General features: G+C 41.3%; 1 protein-coding gene across 9 annotated transcripts in view; it reads right to left on the bottom strand.

Annotated features, from left to right (window-relative positions):
- eml1 (EMAP like 1) overlaps positions 1–14,901 on the bottom strand; it is a 62,473-nt gene extending 47,572 nt beyond the window's left edge. For 8 of the 9 annotated variants that reach the window (XM_007237183.3, XM_049463427.1, XM_049463429.1 and 5 more), the window contains exon 1: positions 8,901–9,102. In XM_007237183.3, coding sequence (XP_007237245.3) covers positions 8,901–9,090 — 190 coding nt within the window. In that variant the 5' untranslated portion in view covers positions 9,091–9,102. Of the gene's footprint in view, positions 1–8,900; positions 9,103–14,737 lie in introns of those variants that run through there. The other variant, XM_022672530.2, reaches the window with a different exon arrangement.
- Positions 14,902–23,890: the final 8,989 nt, after the last annotated feature.

Here is a 23,890-nt window from a genome sequence, read left to right as displayed (position 1 = left end):
ATTTATAATGAAGGTCAGAAGAACCAGGATCTGAATTCATACTGGTTTATCCTCAATTCACACCGCTGCTCAAACCCTGCTGTCTGCTCCAATCAAAATCAAGCACATATAAAAATACCTGAACACCAGGAGCAGGAGTCAGGTCACCGTCTCAGAGTAAAAACTGCAAATTAAAATATTTCCCATATATAATACAATACAATATTTTCATTATATATGCACAAAATACAACATACATTATTAACAACGTTATATATAATAAATATGTATGTACATCCCTGTTTATTAAACATAAACAAATAAACACACTGCAACGCAAAAAAATAAACACCATATACCAATAAATACCAAATACCAAATATCCCTGTGCAATACAAGAGCACACACACAGTGATTTCTCCAAAATAAATCAAGATAAACTGTAAATGCATTCTAATTATAGTTTATTTTTTCATCACTTTGTTTCTGTGTTATAATGGAATATGTTACTGTATGCATGTAGAACAGTGTTTTCAGTATTTAGATATCACTCTTCAGTACACAGCATTCTGCACAGATCTGCACATGGTTAAGTCTGTCCTGAAGCTTGGTGGGAAGTTTAATCGTATGTTACCTGTGTTAAACAGGTACAGGTGAGTGTGGGGCAGTGAGGTGAAAGGTCAGTGGATTTCTGTGGTTAATTTGCTGTAAATTTCGAGCTCCTAATGATCATTTAGGTGCCTCGACTCTCAGCGTGATAATCATACCCCCCCACCCCACCCCCCACCCCGAGCTCTCAGAGAGGAAACTGAACTCATCCTGCTGCTGCTGAGAGATTAACCCCTACAGAGAGAGAGACAGAGAGAGAGAGAAACAGAGAGAGAGAGACAGAGAGAGAGAGAAACAGAGAGAGAGAGACAGAGAGAGAGAGAAACAGAGAGAGAGAGACAGAGAGAGAGAGAAACAGAGAGAGAGAGACAGAGAGAGAGAGAAACAGAGAGAGAGAGAGGATTTATCATCAGTGTTGGACAGGGGATCCCTCGGGTGGCAGCTGGACCGCCCTACAGCCTGCTATTGTTCTCCTGTTATTCTGGCTGAACTCCATCTCTCTCTCTCTCTCTCTCTCTCTGTCTCTCTCTCTCTCTCTCTCTCTCTCTCTGTCTCTCTCTCTCTCTCTCTCTCTCTTTCTCTCTCTCTCTCTGTCTCTCACTCGTTTACTCATGTTTGTTTAATACATGGGTCACAACATGGGGTCAAATGTACGTCCCAAACACTAAAGACAAATAAATGATTAAATGGTTTGTAAACTCTCTCATCTAATTTACCAAAAATGTCTTCAAAGTATTATTGAATAATCTGAAACATAATTTTTATTTAACCATTTCAGACCTGATTTATCTCCACTGATGGAAAAAATCTCTCTCTCTCTCTCTGTCTCTCTCGCTCTCTCTCTGTTTCTCTCTCTCTCTCTCTGTTTCTCTCTCTCTGCAATCTATCAATATCAAAACCATAGCAACCATCTAACAACAGCGTAGCAACTGACTAAACAATGGTTCTGTTATAGTAATATTTATAGTAATTTTAACAGGTTCCACACTGAACAACAACATTTAAAAATCACTTAAAAACATTTTTAGCTTTTAGGCATTAAGGGTGTTTATGTTTTTACGAGGGATGTGAAATAAACTTGTTAATTTAGATTAAATAATCACAGAAAAAATGTTGTAAAAGGACCCGATGTGTGTTTTTTTATAGTCTGAAACAAATCAAATAACATCTCTGATGTTTGGCACCAGATTAAGCACAATCAAAAGTAAGAGTTTTGGCTGAAAGAGGATTAATCTGGCCACCCTCACACCATCTGCTGGAGGGAACAGTACAAATTTGATGCACTCTGGTTCAGAGTTTTGGATCTCTGGCCTTAATTTATTCAGTTCAAGTACACAATTTTTGCATTGGTCCCATTACAGTATATTTTACACATTTAAATCATATTCTTCATGTTATATCTGGCATCTCTTTTCAGATAAATCCCATCTCTTCTACAAAAAGAGTGTTTTCCCAGTACATGGCCCTGTGTTGTTCTCCTTGTCTCCTCCCTTATCTTTAGTGATCCCACCTGTGTCGTCATTACCTATGCCAGGTGTTTCCTGTTCCATGTTTTTATTGTTTTGGTCCCTCCCTACTCATAGTCGGGAGTTTCTGTCACCGAATAAAAAGACTTTTCTTTGAGATAGTGGCTGCAGGTATGGAGAACATTGTAAAGGTTAGAAATTGTTAGAAATAATAATTTAGAAATGTCCTGTTCATGCAGCTTGCCATCATCTGCCAGAGCCCCGAGAGAGGAAATGCAGAGATGTCCAAAGCTGATCATATAAACAAGAGGAGCTACTTTGAAGAATGTAAAATATAAAATATAAAACATATCACAGATGATTTTTTTTACACACCCAGCATGTGCATTTCCATTTCCTGTCTCAAACACACACACACACACACACACACACACACACACACACACAAACAAATACATGCACACTCGCCCCCACACATCTGAACATCATTATTAGGTGAAGGCAAGGAGAGGCTGAACGCTCAGTGTTTCCACTACATCCCACTCACTTCCAGCTCCGTCCTATCAGCAGCCGACATGCAGCTACTTCACAAAAACACCAGCTGTACAGATCTGGAGCTTTTAACCCTTAAAACCATACAGACGGATTTTCCCTCCAAAATCTCACCTTGTGTTCTCAGCATTAACATAATCCATATATGGTTAGAAAGGGCGGAGCTTACTCTTTCTAAAAATAGTGATCCCAGTGCGGTAAAGTTATATCTACAAGAAACCCATTGAGAGAAAAACACCTAAAAAAGTGAAAAATCTCCTTCATCAACCAATATTATTTACCTTCAGTGCTTCAAACATATTTATATGATGTTTAAACCAAATAATATCAGTAAATAAAGACTCAAAAGAGTCACAGAAAAAACAGTGTGAAACTACCTGCTTTACTCAAACTAAAGCTAGGTATGGTGTGCGCACTACTTTATATAGTTTTTATATATTTTAGTTGCACATTTTTACTAAGTAGTTATTTTGCACTAAATGTTTATTTATTTAGACTAAAAAGTAAAAAGTTTACATTTTTGTATATATTTTTCTTTGTGTGTTCTGATTAAAATACTGAAAGGTATAGGCTGCTCTGAGTGTCAGGTTTTTAGTATCTACATGTATCCTAGAGGTGTGATTATTGATTATCAAGAAAAATAAATAACTCCACCTGATGCTGTTTCTCCATGTATTTTATCAAAGTAATAATTAATAAACCATGTAATGAACTCAAATCATCAATATTCTTATGCTTTCAACTCAATATCTTAGGTGTGAATATATTTAAAGTCTATACATTCAAAAATAAGAACAATCTTGAGCAAAACATGATCAGTTCCAGGAAAATAGAACAATTCTGCTTCCTTTTCCATTTTAAATGATGATATTTTTGAGCAGCCGTATGTCTTCTGGAGTAAAAGAGATCAGGGCATGTGTCTGTCTGATATAATTACTGTGTTATAAGACCTGAAAGAGGAACTGAAAACAAAAACAGAGAAAAAACACATTAAAACAGCCCAGAGTTTAAAGGGTTAATCACTGAAGGAGGATCTGCAGATATTTCAGCTGATCAGATGAATGGCCTCCGGTCACGTTTCAAACAGCTAGATCTTTTATTCTGCTTACTAAACCGACGTGCAGCGATTCACTGCAAACACAGGGTGGGATTTATTCAGCAGCATGAATTTAACATCGTCTGTAAGTGTGACAATCGCTAGTGACCTACATTCACACTGTTTCAGAGGAACATAGTGAACTGGGAACATCTGCTCTCAGCCACAGAGCACCAGTGAGCTGGAATTCACTACAGGAAACACAGTACCACTTTAAAATAAGACTACCCTTATAAAGGGTTAATAAAGGGTTTATAAATGGTTTATAAATGAGAGTATTAATTATTATTGATTAGGTTGTCAATGCTTTAAAAATCATTGATTAAACAGTTTGTTACAATGGGAGACGGAGGGATGGAGGAGGAGGACGTAAGTGCAAAGATATTTATTATAAATAAACAAGATAACTTAAATCAAAACAAACAAAACACGGGTTACGCAAAACAAGACTTGGATAATAACAAACTAAGAAACACAGACTAAGAAACTAGGACTAGGAAACATACGGGCAGCAAGGATACATACAGACTAAGGATATAGGATATAGGATACAAAATACAAAAGACTCGACACTGAACATTCTAACAGAGGGGCTTAAATACAAGAGGAGAGTGAGAAACACCTGGGCTAGGAAGACGAGGGGGCGGGGTTACAAACAGGACACAGGTGAGAACACTGATGCTACAGGGCAGGGCTGGGGCGGAGCTAGGGTGGAGACAAATACTAACAACAACAATAGCACATGGCTGTGAACACTGACAGGAAAACAGAGGGGCAGGAGCACAAGAGACCAAACGAGGGAGAAACAGAAGACAGACAAAGGCTAAACTGTAACATTACCCCCCCTCAACGGCGCCACTACCAGAGGCGCCGAGAGAGAGGGAACAGGGACTGGACAGGGGACACGAACGGAGACTGGACAGAGGACTGGACATTAGACTGGGACAGAGACTGGACTGTGGAGGAGAACATAGACTGGGCTAGGGGCTTAGACTGGACAGAGGGTAGGGACTGGACTGTGGACGGAAACAGAGACTGGACAGGGGACCGAACAGGAGACGGAGACTGGACAGGGAACGGAGACTGAGACTGGACAGGGGACCGAACAGGAGACGGAGACTGGACAGGGAACGGAGACTGAGACTGGACAGGGGACAGGACACAGGGCTGGACAGGAGGCTGGACACGGGGCTGAGACTGGACAGGGGGCTGGACAAAACTGGACCGGGGAACTGGAACAAATACCTGGACAGGGACGGACACAAACACAGTGACAGGGACGGGAACAGGAAAACCACCGGGGACAGGAATGGGAACAAACACAGACACCGGGACCAGGACAGGGAGAGACACGGGAACAAACATTGGTGGGTGCCCAGGACTGGCGAAAGTCTGTACGGAAGTCCAAGGAGCCAGCCTGGGCACAGTTCTGGGGGCAAAGACAGGGGGCCTTGGGGCAGGCCTGGGGGTATACAAAGTTCTGGGAGTGGGCACAGGGTCAGAGGCGGCCGGAGCCGCGGGCACAGGGTCAGAGGCGGCCGGAGCCGCGGGCACAGGGTCAGAGACGGCCGGAGCCGCGGGCACAGGGTCAGAGGCGGCCGGAGCCGCGGGCACAGGGTCAGAGGCGGCCGGAGCCGCGGGCACAGGGTCAGAGGCGGCCGGAGCCGCGGGAGCAGGTGCAGGAGCTGGAGCTGTGGCAGCAGGTGCTGGAGCTGGAGCTGTGGCAGCAGGTGCTGGAGCTGTGGCAGCAGGTGCTGGAGCTGGAGCTGTGGCAGCAGGTGCTGGAGCTGGAGCTGTGGCAGCAGGTGCTGGAGCTGGAGCTGTGGCAGCAGGTGCTGGAGCTGGAGCTGTGGCAGCAGGTGCTGGAGCTGGAGCTGTGGCAGCAGGTGCAGGAGCTGGAGCTGTGGCAGCAGGTGCAGGAGCTGGAGCTGTGGCTGTAGCAGCGGGTGCTGCTGGTGCTTGAGCTGGAGCTGAGGCTGTAGCAGCGGGTGCTGCTGGTGCTTGAGCTGGAGCTGAGGCTGTAGCAGCGGGTGCTGCTGGTGCTTGAGCTGGAGCTGAGGCTATAGCAGCGGGTGCTGCTGGTGCTTGAGCTGAGGCTGCGGGTGCAGCTTGAGCAGGCGCGGCGGGTGCAGCTTGAGCCGGCGCGGCGGGTGCAGCTTGAGCAGGCGCGGCGGGTGCAGCTTGAGCAGGCGCGGCGGGTGCAGCTTGAGCAGGCGCGGCGGGTGCAGCTTGAGCAGGCGCGGCGGGTGCAGCTTGAGCAGGCGCGGCGGGTGCAGCTTGAGCAGGCGCGGCGGGTGCAGCTTGAGCAGGCGCGGCGGGTGCAGCTTGAGCAGGCGCGGCGGGACTAGGAGCTCGTGACCTGGGAGTAGGCACAGGAGCAGAGGCTGGACCCCCAGGCACATGAACTGGGGTAACAGCGGGCACAGAGCCAGAGGCGGCCGGGGCCGCGGGAACTGGGTCAGAGGCGGCCGGGGCCGCGGGAACTGGGTCAGAGGCGGCCGGGGCCGCGGGAACTGGGTCAGAGGCGGCCGGGGCCGCGGGAACTGGGTCAGAGGCGGCCGGGGCCGCGGGAACTGGGTCAGAGGCGGCCGGGGCCGCGGGAACTGGGTCAGAGGCGGCCGGGGCCGCGGGAACTGGGTCAGAGGCGGCCGGAGCCGCGGGCACAGAGTCAGAGGCGGCCGGAGCCGCGGGCACAGAGTCAGAGGCGGCCGGAGCCGCAGGCAGCGCTGATTCAGAGGCGGCGGGAGCCGCGGGCAGCGCTGGTACAGAGGCGGCGGGAGCCGCGGGCAGCGCTGGTACAGAGGCGGCGGGAGCCGCGGGCAGCGCTGGTACAGAGGCGGCGGGAGCCGCGGGCAGCGCTGGTACAGAGGCGGCGGGAGCCGCGGGCAGCGCTGGTACAGAGGCGGCGGGAGCCGCGGGCAGCGCTGATCCAGAGGCGGCGGGAGCCGTGGGCAGCGCTGATCCAGAGGCGGCGGGAGCCGCGGGCAGCGCTAAAACAGAGGCGGTGGGTCCAGCTGGCGAAGAAGCCGCTTCAGCAGGAGCTGAGAGTGCGGCTGCCGCCAAGATCCGGACAGGAGCTGCAGATTCAGCAGTGGGCGTGGCTGTGAACACCGGACCGGAGCTTGCTTCCGGAGCCGGAGTCGAAGATCTGGAAGCCAGCCGCGCTGGAGAGCTGGAAGCCGGCCGCGCTGGAGTGCTGGAAGTCGGCCGCGCTGGAGAGCTGGAAGCCGGCCGAGCTGGAGTGCTGGAAGCCAGCCGCGCTGGAGAGCTGGAAGCCGGCCGCGCTGGAGTGCTGGAAGTCGGCCGCGCTGGAGTGCTGGAAGTCGGTCGGGCTGGAGAGTGCGGTGGAGCTAACATGCTAGTTAGCTTAGCTGGAGCTGGGCCGACACTCTCCACCCCACGGAGAGGCGCCGGGAGCGGTTCATCCCCCCGAATTAGCTCCGCGAGGAACCGGAGATACGCCAGGTCCGCCTTCCTCGTGGCATTCCTCTTCGCTACGTCCATATTTAGGTCGAGTCTTATGTTACAATGGGAGACGGAGGGATGGAGGAGGAGGACGTAAGTGCAAAGATATTTATTATAAATAAACAAGATAACTTAAATCAAAACAAACAAAACACGGGTTACGCAAAACAAGACTTGGATAATAACAAACTAAGAAACACAGACTAAGAAACTAGGACTAGGAAACATACGGGCAGCAAGGATACATACAGACTAAGGATATAGGATATAGGATACAAAATACAAAAGACTCGACACTGAACATTCTAACAGAGGGGCTTAAATACAAGAGGAGAGTGAGAAACACCTGGGCTAGGAAGACGAGGGGGCGGGGTTACAAACAGGACACAGGTGAGAACACTGATGCTACAGGGCAGGGCTGGGGCGGAGCTAGGGTGGAGACAAATACTAACAACAACAATAGCACATGGCTGTGAACACTGACAGGAAAACAGAGGGGCAGGAGCACAAGAGACCAAACGAGGGAGAAACAGAAGACAGACAAAGGCTAAACTGTAACACAGTTACAACACATCAATTAAAAAAGCCACTGTGAACCGTTGTTTGCTTAGTCATTTAATTTATAGTAAATAGTCAAACATACTTACAAATACGTTAATATGACAGATTAATGGAAAACACAAAGTAAGATCAGTATTTAGGAAGATCTGAGGTTTGACAGTATAAATAAATGAGTGTGGAATCAAATTTGCAATTTGCAAATTTTGCTCACTGTTGACATTTCTATTTATGTGTTTTTAATATATTTAATAACTGCTTATTAATGTTTTTGAAATATCTGCAACCCAATTAATAACCATTAATAAACTCATTATTAAACCATTGATAAACCCGCTATAAAGGTTTTCTTATTTTAAAGTGGTACAGGAAACACTAAAACACTAAAACTCAGCTCACTGGTGTCAAAATATACACCTGCAGTTAATATTAATATATTTTAAATACTTACATTGACTTCTTTTTATTTTTAAGTGGTACGCCACAACAGACTGGTGTATGTGAACTGGGTAAATCTGCTTGTAACTAACTTGTATGGGGCTTGTAGATTCTAGAGGGGGTGTGGCCAAAACTGAAAGCATAAATGGATGGAATATGTGCAGGTTTAAATCTATGCCATCATTTACAAGTTACTGTGTAAATATAGTGTATCCATCGGCGTCGCCACCATTAAATATTTTACAATAAATATGCTCATGATATCTCAAATATAAATATTTCATATATGTGACACAACAATGTGTAATGGCAATATGCTTAAGAGTGTTATTAGGTTAGGTTGTGAAGACTTAATGCTAAAGCTGTGGATTAGTGACAGACTGTGGGCCAAAGTTCAACCAGGAAGAAAGTCTCTTTCACCACAACAATCCAACAATATAATAATAATACAATAAAACAAAGCACTAAATACATAAATGATAAAAACACAATTCAATTAATATCCTTATGTGTTTTATTTCTCTTATCCCTGACTAATTAAATGTATATTTTTTTTATGTTGTGCCAAATAATTCATTTATTATATTTATTCTATATACTGCATACCCTTATAAACAGCTATTATATTATTACTGTATTACATCAACTGCAATACATCAACACACACAACTGCACTATCCGAAAAGTGTCCCCCCGTTACCCCCGCTACCCCCCACCTCCCTCTGTCCCACACTGACCGGAGACACAGCTGGTGTGAGCGGGACGTCGGATGTCCTCGGGGACCCTGTCCCCCCCGTCCTCCCCGTCCTCTGGACCACCACCTGTCCCCGGCGCTGTCGCCATGGCACCCTCAGCCTCACCGGTACCCAGGAGCCGGGTCCCGCCGGCAGATGGACGGGTGGACGGACACTGCTGTCCCATCCTCATGTCTGCAGTGTCTCATCCTCGACCACCCCCCCCCCCCAACCCCCTCCCTAAACCACGCTCACACTGGGATGAAGATGAAGATGATGATGATGATGACATCAAGGCCTGGATTACGTCTCCTAAACCCCCTGGGATTTCCTCCCAGTAAAACCAGTTATGACACATTAACCATCTTTCTCCCAATTCAGACAATCCTAAACAATAACGCTGAAGCTAAACAGCAGCAGCAGTTCACCACATTTCACCAAAAACACACAATAATATATTTCTGTTATGCAATAAATAAAGCTGCACGATTACACAACAAATGATGCAATACGTCGTGCCGAGTCTGACCCAATCATACAAAAAAATCAGACGCAGGATTTACTGTATTTCACCCGAGTTAAATCTCCAGATCTGATGGAAAATCACCATTTATTAGGAAGCAAATCCTTACAGTCAAATGTTAGAAAAGTTTTTTTTTGCAGCTATAGCTGCACAGCTGCACCAACAGACACAGTGTGGGTATGAGAGAGAAGCATGTAGCGCTAATGCTAATGCTAATGCATAAAAGCAAAAAGATGAATGAATTTTGCATTATTTGATCGTTCACATTTATGTCGCATGTCATGATTTAGGACCACATATGAAAGTGACTCAAATCTGATTTGAAAAAAAAAAACAAATTGGTTAATATCTTATCAGCTAGTGTGATTACTGTTTTCACACTTGCTCGACTGAACCACACTAAGAATACAAACCAACCAGAGTCTGAATTAACCAAATTAAATAGTGCTGGTGTGAAAACGCCAAAAACAGTTTTTTATTATTTAAATTTAGTTACAGCAGCAACTAAACATAGGCAATGACAACAGACTGAACATTTGTTCACTATGTTGTTGTGTGGCCTAAAAATCCTGATTTAAAAGACATAGACAGTGTATTTTATGGAGCTGAAGTGGATTATATTAGACAGTGTGAACGCTGCTGATTCTAGTGTTTTGCTGTTATAGAGTGAATAAGGCTTTAGGCACCTTCTCTATGTGTGAGCTCCGGCTGAGCCTCATGCCTTCATGTTCTGTGGAGCAACGACAACATTAATCACGTCTGACTCGGCCTCTGGATCTGTGTACAGCCCCCTCCCCCATGTCCTGCAGAGAAACATACTATACACACACACACACACACACATATATATATATATAAACCCCTACACTAATAAACTCACTCATACACACAATCTGGATCTCTCTCTGGGATCACAGCCTGAAATAAATACACGCATCATTTCCCTCTGAAAGCTCCATCTCAATAACACCACAGACAGTGATGAAACCTGGGATTTTTACTCTTATATATATATATATATATATATATATATATATATATATATATATATATATATATATATATATATACAGAAAATATGTATTTTGTCAAATTAAAAACCTCTGGAATATAATCAAGAGGAAGATGGATGATCACAAACCATCAAACCACCAAACTGAACTGCTTGAATTTTTACACCAGGAGTAAAGCAGCATAAAGTTATCCAAAAGCAGTGTGTAAGACTGGTGGAGGAGAACATGATGTCAAGATGCATAAAATTAAAACTGAGATTAAAAACCAACCAGGGTTATTCCACCAAATATTGATTATTTCTGAACTCTTAAAACTTTATGAATATGAACTTGTTTTCTTTGCATTATTTGAGGTCTGAAAGCTCTGCATCTTTTTTGTTATTTCAGTCATTTCTCATTTTCTGTAAATAAATGCTCTAAATGAGAATATTTTTATTTGGAATTTAGGAGAAATGTTGTCTGTAGTTTATAGAATAAAACAACAATGTTCATTTTACTCAAACATAAACCTATAAATAGCAAAATCAGAGAAACTGATTCAGAAACTGAAGTGATCTCTAAAGATTTTCCAGAGCTGAATATTAAATATATTCTATCTTTTGATTTCCCCCCTGAGGGATATGAACCTACTGCTGTTCTTCACACAGCCAGCAGACCTCTCACTCCACATCACCAGCTCTCACATCACATTATCACTCTCACCTCAGATTATCACTCTCTCAGACCAGCCCTCGCCCGTCTCTGTGTTTTCAGTCTCCACACGCTAACAGGCTAACACGCTAACACACCAGGCTAAATGTCTATTAGAGGACGAGCAGAAGGACCTTATTAAATTAGACCTCCATTAAATAAAGGCCAAGCAATGATGAAATATAACACCTAACCCGATTAGAATCCTGGAAAGCAGATTTACCAGAATAATGTTGATTTATTACCAGAAAAGAAACGCTAATGATGTAATGCTACCATCACTGAGTGCCTTCAGCTCTACAACAATCTACAGACGTCAGTATCTATCCAGAAAAATATTAAATAAATAAAAACAGTAAACAGTTAAGGATCTTAAATCCAGTTATTTACGAAATACGCAAAATGGTACAAAGACCAGTGATCATATACAGAACAGAAAAAGTCCTAAAAGTAGATAAAAAAAAAACAGTTACACAAATTAGACCAAAATATTATAGTTGGTCAATTATTACTTAGGAAAATTGTCCAATATTACATATCTATAGGTGTCAAAAGTATGTAAACCTTTATGACTCCTTTCCAGCAATAACAGAAACTGTTGATTAGTCCCATGATACTACCACCACCATGTTTCACAGGTGGGATAAGGTTCTCGTGCTGAAACGCAGTGTTTTCCTTTCTCCAAAAACAAAATCATAAAAAAAGGTTTTCCCCAATCTTTCCCAACATAAAGTTCATTAATTACCAGAAATACGCTAATGATGTAGTGCCTTCAACCTAAAATATCTGCCAAAAAGTGGTGAGATACGTTTTTTACTTCCTTAAAAATATAATTCATACAGTAGAGGGTTATGACGGCTGGAGAACCATTCCAGGTTCCACCACACAAAGCCACTGAGAGAACAAGCAAAAGGTGCAAAAGGTATAAAACATATTTTGGCTTCATAATTGCACATGCATTCCTTCATATTTCTGATGTCTTCAAAATAAACTTAAAAAAAATATAAAATACAAAAAATTAAAATAGAAGGAGCGTGTCCAAACTTTTGCCTGATACAGTATATATTCAGTTTTCTCTCAATGTTTTAAATGATTTTACTCCCCCTGACAGTGGAATTAAGATCAGTGATGTTTCTCCTGTATTAAACTGTATGTGTTTGGGTTGATATAAATCAGCATGAGCTGGAGCTTTAATAAAGAATGATCTCTCTCTTTTCTCCTGAGCTGTAAGTGAATGAAGGTCAGCGGCTGTTTGTCTGAGAAGCATATCTGTCAGCTCTCATCATCAGAATAATATATTTCATTTATAGTATCTGTCCACAGAGACAGCGGGCTTCCCTCTCTAATGATAAAGTATGAGTGAAATCTGCAGTACAGTTCTTTAGAGCCTGAGTGAAGACCATACTGACTTTGTGATTAAATATATATAAAAATATACAGGCATAACACTACTCCTTTATTCTGCAGTAAAGAAAAAAGAGGTTTAATTAAAAGTTCCTTATCTGGGCAGTAAGTGTTTATTTACTGAGTAAAATATTAACATTAGTATAAATATAAATAACATCTATTAAGATTAGAATTGGATTTACGTCATTGTGAGCTAGTGTTTAGGCAAATATAAATCGCAATATTTCATATTGTAATCCTTGACCATTGCTAATTTGCTAATAGATAACTATTAGGCCTGTCACAGTGATATAATGTCACAGAAATAATTGTAAAAAATTATATTACTGTTATTTTAATTATATTTAATGCCAACGATAATATAAACGTATAATAATGCAGTTAAACTCTTTTTAAAAAACAAGAAACATTTAATTCTTAGGAATAATTTAAACAAAATATATATAAATATGCTAAATATAATATATATATATATATATATATAACATAAGGCATGGGCAGTATATAGACCTCACAATATATCAAGGCATTTTTTTTACAATAAGTACAATTTGACTCGGGGATCAATAAAGTATCTACTCATCTATATCTATCTACCATATTGAGGGCAAAATTGATATATATATATATTGATATATAATTATTCATATATATATATATATATATATGAATAATTAAATGGATAAATAAATAGTTTTCCAAAGAATGTTCTTGAATCTTGTTGCAGGTGGACAGCACCACCTTGTGGTTGATACAGTATTTATAGATCTTGTATACTTCAAACAATTGTATCTTATACCCTTGTATCTTTTATAATAATTTTATTACCACAATACTCAAGATTTAATCAATTATTACATAGAATACAATAATACAATAAATAAAAAATATATCTAAATAAAAAAAAAACATTGTCTCATAAATCCTTGGGTGTAAAGGCTTGGGATTTATGTGTATTAAGCACTACACTGTACCCTCCTGTTACACTAGATTACATATAAAGAGAACTGATGAAAATATGAGCCTCTTTAAACAAAGACGTTCCTCACAATAGTGAACAGAACTCCAAATCACTGCCGACTGTGCAGCACCGTGAACACAGCTCACTATTACTGATTACACACTGCATGACTGAGCAAATCCTCTCAGAAAACTCAACACTTAGTGTGATTTACAGTGCCTCACGCACAAACACACTGATTCTAGTAGTAATATTATAGTATAGAACAGAATGAATAGAATAGAATAGAATAGAACAGATTAGAATAGAGCAGTGTGCAGGTGCTGTCTCTGTGTTTATCAGATGAAACAGCAGGACGCAGGTCTGGCCTGTGCTCTCAGCAGCAGATCTATTTATATCTGATTGTTTTTGCTGTGTTGCCAGTAAAGACGACCTCCAGCTCTCCCCACACTGTGCTCACGGTGTCTGTGAACACAGCCCATCTACTGCTGTGTGCTGTGTTACAAATTCTTCCAGCATGTAAAGGGGCACAGTCAGAAAGCCTTACAGACACAGCTCAACACAGCACAGCACAACATAGCACTCAGCACAACACAGCACAGCACAGACACCACAGTATAGTACAACACTGAGCGTGGACACCACACAGCACTATACAACACTCAACTGATAGTGGGCCTTGAAACAAAGCTTATTATTGTATGTTAATATAGTATATAAAATATACTCAGCACAACAGAAGAAACCGCACAGCACAACACAGACAAAACACAGCTCAACACAGCACAGCACTCAGCTGATACTCAGCTGACTTTAACCCACCAACCTGGAGGCGGGGCTGAAGTGGGCCTTGAAACAAAGCTTAATATAGATCAGATTCAGACCACATACAAATATAAACACAGAGAAACTCAACAACCTGCCCAGAGACACTCTGAGCTCTCAGACTATTATACACACAGTCTCTCATCTTTCACACAGGCTACTATCCCCCCTTACACACACACACACACACACTATATATATATATATATAAATATATCCACACTTTATATATAAACACAATGTAAAAAAACTACACTTTCCCCCTCACACACCCACACTGATCACTGATCCAGTGATGAAATAAAGACCATATAAGGTAAATCTCTCTGCTCACATCAAGTAGAATATTTTCAGGATGAGCTGTTCTCATGGAGCTCGTCCAGAAACTGCTCTGAAACTTTTCTGACGGATCCTCACTCACCCGTAACGTGTCCCTCACAGTCTGACATCTCCGGCAGCAGATCTGATACGTGTAGATACGTGTAGATGTTCCTCAGACAGGTGTGTAGCTCACAGGTAACTCTCACAGTGAACCAGCACCCAACATCCAACCTGCTCCCGCCTGTAGAGGACCATGAGATGCTTACAGCTCGTATCAGGACCAGTGGGAGGCCTGCTATTGGACGATAAATATGTTTACACCCTCCTCCTCCTCCTCTTCCTCCTCCTCCCCTCCAGAGTGCAGTCCATTTAATCTGACCGGGCTTTTTACACCAGCCGGCACCGAGCCAGAACACGACTGCAGCAGCTCCTATTTTAATACCCATTAGACCACTCAGCTTCCGCTCAGACCCAGTCCAATCACTGACTGAGGACGGGAAAGTGTTTTTCCAGTAAAAGCAATTGACTGTCAGGGACTGCAGCAGGGAGGACGCAACCCTATGGAGCCCTGGAGGGGCCATGGATAAAAAAATAACTAAATCGAGTGAACGATATAGCAGTTCGTGCGCACGATTTCTTTAATTCGTGCTCGGCGACGGTCGACTCTCCCCACCATGCACTGTGGCGACTCTACCACTACGGCAAAATCTGCGCACTGTATAATCTCTAACTGTAACACTAGAGCTTTAATAATCAGCAGCTTATAAATGTAGATAACTGATTATCATCACAGCAGCCCTGTAACAGGTCAAAAGAGAAAATGCTCCTTTCCCTTCAAGCTTCTTGTCTAAGTGTGCATAAAAATTGTTCACTCGAATTACAGAAATCATGAGAACGAATTACAGAAATCGTAAGCATGAATTGCAAATCATTCACTCGAATTAAAGAAAATGTGAGCATGAACTGCTATATCGTTCACTTGATTTATTTTTTTTTTTTTATCCACGGCCCCTCCTACAACGCGGATAAACAGACAATTTGACTATGAAGCTTACAGCCAATAAAAACCCAAAAATCAGTGTATCAGAAAATTTTAATTTTACATAAGAACAATTGGTGCGTTTGGCAATGTGGGCAGTGTGCCATGTCTATATAATATATAATATACATCTATATAATATAATGTTCATATTTGTGCAACGGCAGACAAGTGCATACAATATTTTGGCAATATAGTGCAAATATAAATCATGTTCATAAACATGATTTTACTATACATTTATACAATTAATTATACAGTTTGTATAATTATACAATTATACAAAATGTATAAAAAAGAGAAGATAAAAGTCACATGACACATGGCTCACAGCACAACACTATTTCTAGCATTTCTGTTCAGATGCTAATTATTTAACAGGTTTAAGTTATAGACAGAAATCCTCCGCCAGATGGCGCTATTGTACCATTTCCAGAGATCTGTCAGACTGAGGCAGACCTGGGGTGCGTCTGAAACGCAAGAATTGCTGACTTGCTGCCTCGCTGCTCACTAGCTCACTTTAAAGGAAGTGTATCTGAAGGTTTTACTATCGGAAGGTTTTCAGGGTATAACCTACTTACTGCTATGTGTCGCCGCTGTCCAATGAAAAACACTTATCTCCAAAACAGCAACTTTACAGCAGAGAGAAAAAACCTTCTAAACTTTCAATGGAAATCAATGTAAAAGAGTTTATTTCAGGTCAATTTGAAGAGTTTCTATTGGTCCGTTCATCAACAAATTTTGGAACAGTGTAAGGGACAGTTTGTCTGTTCAAATTATGTAATAAACTAAAAATCGACAAAAATGGAGATAAGTGTTTTTCATAGGACAGCGTTTGGCAATTTTACACTTTGGTTCTCCTTTAAGTGGGCCTTGAGTTGCAAAAGTTTAGAAACCCCAGCTCTAAACCTTAAATAGAGAGGCTAATCTACATTCTAGCTTTTTTATCTGTTGTACAGAAACATGTAGTAAGGATTAGCGCATTTGTTAGCTCCTAGCATGCTTTAAATTTAAATGTAACTGTACTAAAAATGACCCCTGCACTGCTCCTGAGTCATGACTAAGCTAAAAAGCTTTACTTCTAAAGGTCCTGAGTGATTCACAGGCTCCCCGGGCTGTGTTGGACCCCCACAGGTCCTGCAGGACCCCCACCTTCATTCCTCTCTTTGATCCTCAGGTCCTGTTTGCAGTAAAGCTCACAGAGAAGCTCACTTTCTCCAAACGTAACCTCTCTCCAACCCTCCAGCAGCTCCACCCCCACTCTCAGACCCTCGGACCCCGCTGAGACCGGGGCAGGCCGGGCTGGGGTGCGTGGGTAATCACTGAAAATCGCTTTTACTCACTAATGCACTTCCAAAAGCACAAGAAAGCAGGGCCCAATTTCACAAATTGATCATAAAACGTCTCTTGGCCAGCTGGTCTGAGATCAGTAACGGGTCTAACAATGCCAAACGAGCCCCTCAGACCCCCCCCCCCACCGCCAGAACTCACCCCAAACAGGACTTAACACAGTTCACCATTAGTGCACGCAGTAGTTAAGCCGTGTAAAAATGCTAAATTTCCATTTAATTGGTATTCCTGAAAGGATCTGCTCGGCCTAATGATGTGGGCTAATGAACTCTTAATGGTGACGGATTTAACAGCCTCCTGAATGATCCCTTAACTGTTTTATGGCGGCAGAGGCAGAATGCTAATTACAGTATACACTCTTCAGCTTTAGTGGAGGCAGTGCTGCGGGTTTCTGTGTAAACTCTGATAATGAGATTACTGGATAGATTTAGGACGTCTGATCTCAACAGATAAATAGATAAATAAATAAAACAGATAAATAACAATCAACAATTAGGAATTTGATTGATGTTTCACATTCAGTAAATACAGTAGGTGAGAACATCCATCTGGACTGACCTTATCTCATCAAAACGACTTAATTTAATATAATCAAATTAACTTTACTTTTCAACATAAGGACATTAAATATGACCATCTGGGGTTATCATAGAGCAATACACATAAGAATACTTATTAAACTCACCTTCAATAGAAAGGTGTCAAAAAGCAGAGTTTCATAGTGGATATTTCACAGAAGCTTTTTTCTTTAAATAATACATTGTAAAATAAAAAATAATAATAATAATAACTTTTTAGGATGATCTATATCCATTTACTTACAGCTCTGGACAAAAACATATGAGATCACTTAAAAATGATGAGTTTCTTTGATTTTACCAAATTAAAAACCTCTAGAATATAATCAAGAGGAAGATGGATGATCACAAACCATCAAACCACCAAACTGAACTGCTTGAATTTTTACACCAGGAGTAAAGCAGCATAAAGTTATCCAAAAGCAGTGTGTAAGACTGGTGGAGGAGAACATGATGCCAAGATGCATGAAATTAAAACTGTGATTAAAAACCAACCAGGGTTATTCCACCAAATATTGATTATTTCTGAACTCTTAAAACTTTATGAATATGAACTTGTTTTCTTTGCATTATTTGAGGTCTGAAAGCTCTGCATCTTTTTTGTTATTTCAGTCATTTTTCATTTTCTGTAAATAAATGCTCTAAATGAGAATATTTTTATTTGGAATTTGGGAGAAATGTTGTCTGTAGTTTTAAGGTGGACTCTTTTTTTTAACCACACTCTAACTTCTATAATTTATCATTTTTATGAAGAGCTATAATCTGCTAATTTTTAAAGAGTTACTGTTTAAAACACTCTTATGTGTATTCCTCTACATAATAACTCCAGATGGCTTTATTTCATGGCCTTATCTTGAACATATACCTACTGTATAAATAGCAAAATCAGAGATCTATCTGCGTACATTTACATTATAAAGATGATTAGAGGTGTCAGTAAATTATCACTGATGAATCTAAATGAATGTTTTTTATCAGTAGCTGTTAGTTAAAGGTGTGCAGATCCTCCTGCGGGGTGAAGAGCTCGTCCGGCTGCTGATCAGCGACAGTAAACCAGTAAAGCAGTTACAGGGTCAGCAGACTGTCTGAAACAATTGATTCCTCCAGCCCCAGACCCTCAGTTCTCCAGGCTGTTTCACCCCCCCGCCCCTGGTCTCCAGCCCACAGCCGTGCCCTGCCCGGCCTGTCCGGCCCCGGGGCAGCAGAACCTCCAGAACCAGACAGGAGATGATTTACAGGATCTGAGGGTCGGGACACGGCTCTGGAATGAAGCCCTGTAGACCCACCATGATGAATGAGCTGGGGTTGTGTGAGGAGGAGGAGGAGGAGGAGGAGGAGGAGGAAGGGTTTTTTTTTTTTGGGGTGGGGGGGGGGGGTGAAGGCTTCAAACAGCAGCAATAATAATAAAGAGCTGATGCAGGAGTAACTCTGATGTGGTGGGAGTGGACAGGATTTTAAAGTGACGCTCTGAAGCCTCCTCAGATACTTAAACTGCACAAGCCTGTACCTAGGCTCCGCCCACAAGTGTGTTTTCATCTGGCGCTACTGTTGTTACTGTTGCTTTATAAGAATACCAAAATTGAAAGTGTTATTGTATATTTAATACACTCAAAAAAATACACTGTAAATATACTTTCTCTGTATTTCCATAAAAATGTATTTTTAAGCAATATGCTTTAAATGAAAATATATATAGTGGCATTAAAGGCTGCTTAAAATGCACTTTAGTGTAGGTTTTTTCCCCATTATAATTAAGGTGTACACAATATGTGCATCAATACACAAATCTACATAAATCTACTTAAGTTTGCAGTTCCATGTTCATTTATACTGTTAAACCTCAGATCTTTCTGGAAGCAAATAAATCTTATAAAAGCAAATAAATCCAATTAGCTAAAATATTTAAGCTTTTATTTATTTCCATTGCATTGGAGGCCATTATATAATAGCTTTTATTTCAAAATGACATTTTTATTTCATAAGACCTCCCTAAACTGTAAAATAAAATATGATTAAAAAGTGTTCTAAATCATATTAAATTAGTAAAAATGATCTATTACTTGCCCTCAATGGCTCAAGTAATACTATTTTTCTAGTGCGGTGGGCGGGGCCAAGTTACAGTTTCATTGCTTTGTAAAATTGTTCACTGGCCATTCATGGTTCACGGTCTATTCTGATGGACAACAAACAGCTCTCAAATAGTGTTAATAGTGTTTTGTGCGACACAAAAACATTTAAAAATAAAGACAATACATGATGTCTATTGTAAGCTACAGTTGATTACATGATCTGCCATGTTGGAAAGTGTTTACCCCACATCAGAAATTTCGGTGTGTCCAATTTCAGCTTCTTCCTCATTTTAGAAGGTGTTCACTTGGTTTATTATGTTGGGAAACTTGTTTCTCTAATAAAAAAAACACAGTTTGATTAGCTAAACGCTTAAAGTCAGAATTCAGACAGAGGAGTTCAGTGTTTTAGCTTCAGAACTCGTCGCTTTTTTCAGGCCTGAAGTGCAGCTAGAAACAACAGTCCAGAGGCTCTAATGCCCCTTAATGCGTTTCCAAGCCCACAGCTCTGCGCGTTTCTGCCTCCATATCACTTCCAGATGGAGGTCATGAATAAAAATGATGGAAACAGCTCAAGTGAAACTGGAAACTAAAGAAACAGAACGGCGAGGAGAGAGAGAGCGCGGTGCAATAACAATCCCCTTCATTACCACCCAGCACCCAGCTGTAGCTTTAACCCACAGGAACAGAGCCCCACTGTGAAGCACCAGAAGAAAGAAACCTCTCTCTGAGCTTCAGGAGCCTGGAGAGAGAAATCTCAGAGTATAACAAGGGTTAGAATGAGAGATGGGACTGAGCTTCTAGCTAAAAATAACTGCTGTACTAAAAAAACTATTAGAGAATTGAAGTTAAGATTACGAGAACATATTTCTAAACCCTTTCAGACGTGAATTATCTAACAGTAAAAATGCTGTTTTATATATATATATATATATATATATATATATAGCAAATAAATGTCCTACTTTATGTAGTCAATTGTTCCACCCATTTAGCTGTATATCCTCCCTCCCCCAACACCAGGAGGGTTAAGAAGACTAGCACACGCCTCCTCTGACACATGCAAAGTCAGACTCCGCCTCTTTTTTAACTTTTTGCCGAGTAGCATCACAGCGGCAACACTCGGAGGAAAGCGCAGCGACTCGGTTCTGATACATCAGCTCACAGACGCAGCCTTGTGCTGATCCACATCACCCTAGGAGTGATGAGGAGAAAGAGAGAGCGCCATCTACTGTACTGTACCCACCCAGAGAGAAACAGCAAGGACCAATTGTGCTCTCTCAGGGCTCTGGCAGCTGATGGCAAGCTGCATGAACAGGATTCGAACCAGCAATGATCTCTCAATCAGAGTCACAGTGCTTTAGACCACTGGACCACTCAGAGGTGCACTGATGATATTTGAGAAAATTAAAAAAGGCTTTTATAGTGCAAAAAAAAAAATGGTATTTAAAAATCTTTCATACAGTCAAATAAACATTAGTTTTTTTAGAACAGTAAAATACTGTATTTTAATCTTACAAAACAGTGTTTTAAATAGTTTTAAATGGTGTTGAAATCATCGACCTGTAAATCATCCGGATGGTATCTGCCGGTACCAGAACCCAGAACCCTGAACCCATGACGCTTGTGTGCCTTTTATGATGGCGGTTCTCCAGATGGGTTAAACCCTGCCCTCAGGTCAGCTCCATTACTGCTGATTCACTCAGTATTCCCACGTTTGAGTCATTCCTTTATACAAAACCCCACATCATTTAGCATAATTGCATGAGATCTTATCAGTGAGTGAACCCCAGTGTCCCAGAGAGCTCAGAAAGACAATACCCTCCACCTCATCCACCTTATCCACATTATCCCCTTATCCACCCCCCCTTTACCCCCTCCTAAGTGCAACACAACAAGCCCTACAGGATCTGCAGCAGAGTAGAGTAACCCCTGGGCCTGTGCTTATCTGTGCATATCTACAGTATAATACCCCTCCCTGAATGCAGGGCCAGATGGCTGCCCCCTATTCGTGTGCTAATTGCAGATTTACTTTAATTGTTCTTAATGCGCTTTTTGTTTTTCGGCCCTCTCCATGAGAAAAGGGCCCCCAAACAGAGAGCTTTTACATGCAATAATTTAACCATAATGACTCTGCAAGCCACGCATTAGCATGCAGCAGAAAGGTTTTGGGTAAACTTTGCGGGGCATGCTATGCTGAAGGGGTCCTCTATTGAAATTAACTTACAGTACATGAATAAAGGCCTGAAAAAATGTATTCTATAAACTACAGCAAACATCTCTCCCAGATTCCAAATAAAAATATTCTCATTTAGAGCATTTATTTACAGAAAATGAGAAATGACTGAAATAACAAAAAAGATGCAGAGCTTTCAGACCTCAAATAATGCAAAGAAAACAAGTTCATATTCATAAAGTTTTAAGAGTTCAGAAATAATCAATATTTGGTGGAATAACCCTGTTTTTGAATCACAGTTTTTTCATTCATGCATCTTGGCATCATGTTCTCCTCCACCAGTCTTACACACTGCTTTTGGATAACTTTATGCTGCTTTACTCCTGGTGTAAAAACTCAAGCAGTTCAGTTTGGTGGTTTGATGGTTTGTGATCATCCATCTTCCTCTTGATTATATTCCAGAGGTTTTTAATTTGGTAAAATAAAAAAAACTCATCATTTTTAAGTAAATCTTATTTTTTTCAGAGCTGTAATAAACCTCGCAAGTGAATAAGCTAGCTGTTTTTCAAATACACTTCCAGTCCTTCAGCCATTAATCAGCTATGATTGTCTAAAGAATGAATCTACAAAATGAAGCTTCGAAACAAAACGTTTATTTAATCCATTGCATTACAAAAAAACAATACATTACATATTTATTCTAAATTCTAAACTCTTTCTCTGAAAGAACAACAATTGATTTGCATCCATTGGATGGAAATGGGAATAGTATAGACTATAGAGCTGCAGCAATCAAAAATAGTACAAAGTACAAAAATATCAATCAGTGATGTTGATTGTTGTAAGATGTTGACACAGCAAGAAAAGCGCTTTCATTTTAGATTTTAAACCTTTAAACCTTTAAATCCTAAAATAATGAATTTTACATCCAATTTTTCATTTAACCTCTAACTTTTTAAACATTTGCACCCATTTTAGACACTGATTTTTCATCAGCTGGAATGCACCAAAAAGCTCCGGTAGTGCTACAATCAATAATACACTGAAATACTGTAAATCCAGTTAAACTGAGTTTTTTGGCATTTGGTTAATGCTCTTATCCTGAGTAATTCACATTTGTATCATATTACACAGGCAGGTGAGTGTAGGAGTGTTAGGAGTCTCGCCCAAGGACTCTTAAGCTCTATCTGGACAGGATTAGTTTCTCAGGGGGTTCTGGGTAATTTTCTCTTTTATGGCGGGTTTTTATCTTATGTGATTTTATTCTCGTCCAGAACGATCATGGAGGTGTTTTATTTCTCAGACGTCCTCTGAGAAAATTACAGGCTGAATTATCTACTGTTTTTCTCTGAACTCCGTGCTCCTCCGGTAATTTTAGTCCCGTCCGGACGCACATCTCTGAGTTTCGTCTCCTCGCCTAAAACAGATATTTGTCCACTGCCCACACCGTAATTACAGTTTGGAGATCCACGTTAAAAACACAACAGCGAGTGGAAATGGAGGAGCTACTGAACAGCGTTATGTCATGTGACTGAGAAAAACTAAAGCCTAAAAACTCCCTGGTCCTCCTGTTTTTACAATTGCAGTCCGGATGCAGGAGTTTTATCACTAAAGAGTAGAAGTGTGAAATATTTTACACAGACATCCCCTGAGAAACTAATCCCGTCCGGATGACCAGTGACTTGAACTCTACTCTCAGTGTATCACTAGGGAATGTCGGTGGTGTTGTTATCCACTATGAGACAAAACCAGAATGAAGTACTCACTATTTTCACGATACTCCCACAACAGCATATTGTAACATACTGTAATCTCTCATATCGATAAAGTATCATTACTCTCAAAAATGAATTAAATTAACATTAATCTAGCAGACTGTAAGATGCATCTCTGCTGAACATCTTCAGATATGAGCTGCACAAGATTTAAAAACTCATCCGTGACGTTTTAAAAACAGCCATTCGCTCACTGAACTCCTGCACAGCTGCTGCTTCTGTCTGTTCTGGCCGGCTGTCAGCGTGAACATCAGAGTAAATCTGTATAA

This window comes from Astyanax mexicanus, chromosome 14 (genome assembly GCF_023375975.1).
Source record: "Astyanax mexicanus isolate ESR-SI-001 chromosome 14, AstMex3_surface, whole genome shotgun sequence".
Classification (NCBI taxonomy): Eukaryota; Metazoa; Chordata; class Actinopteri; order Characiformes; family Acestrorhamphidae; genus Astyanax; species Astyanax mexicanus.
This window is presented reverse-complemented; position numbering and strand designations above follow the sequence as displayed.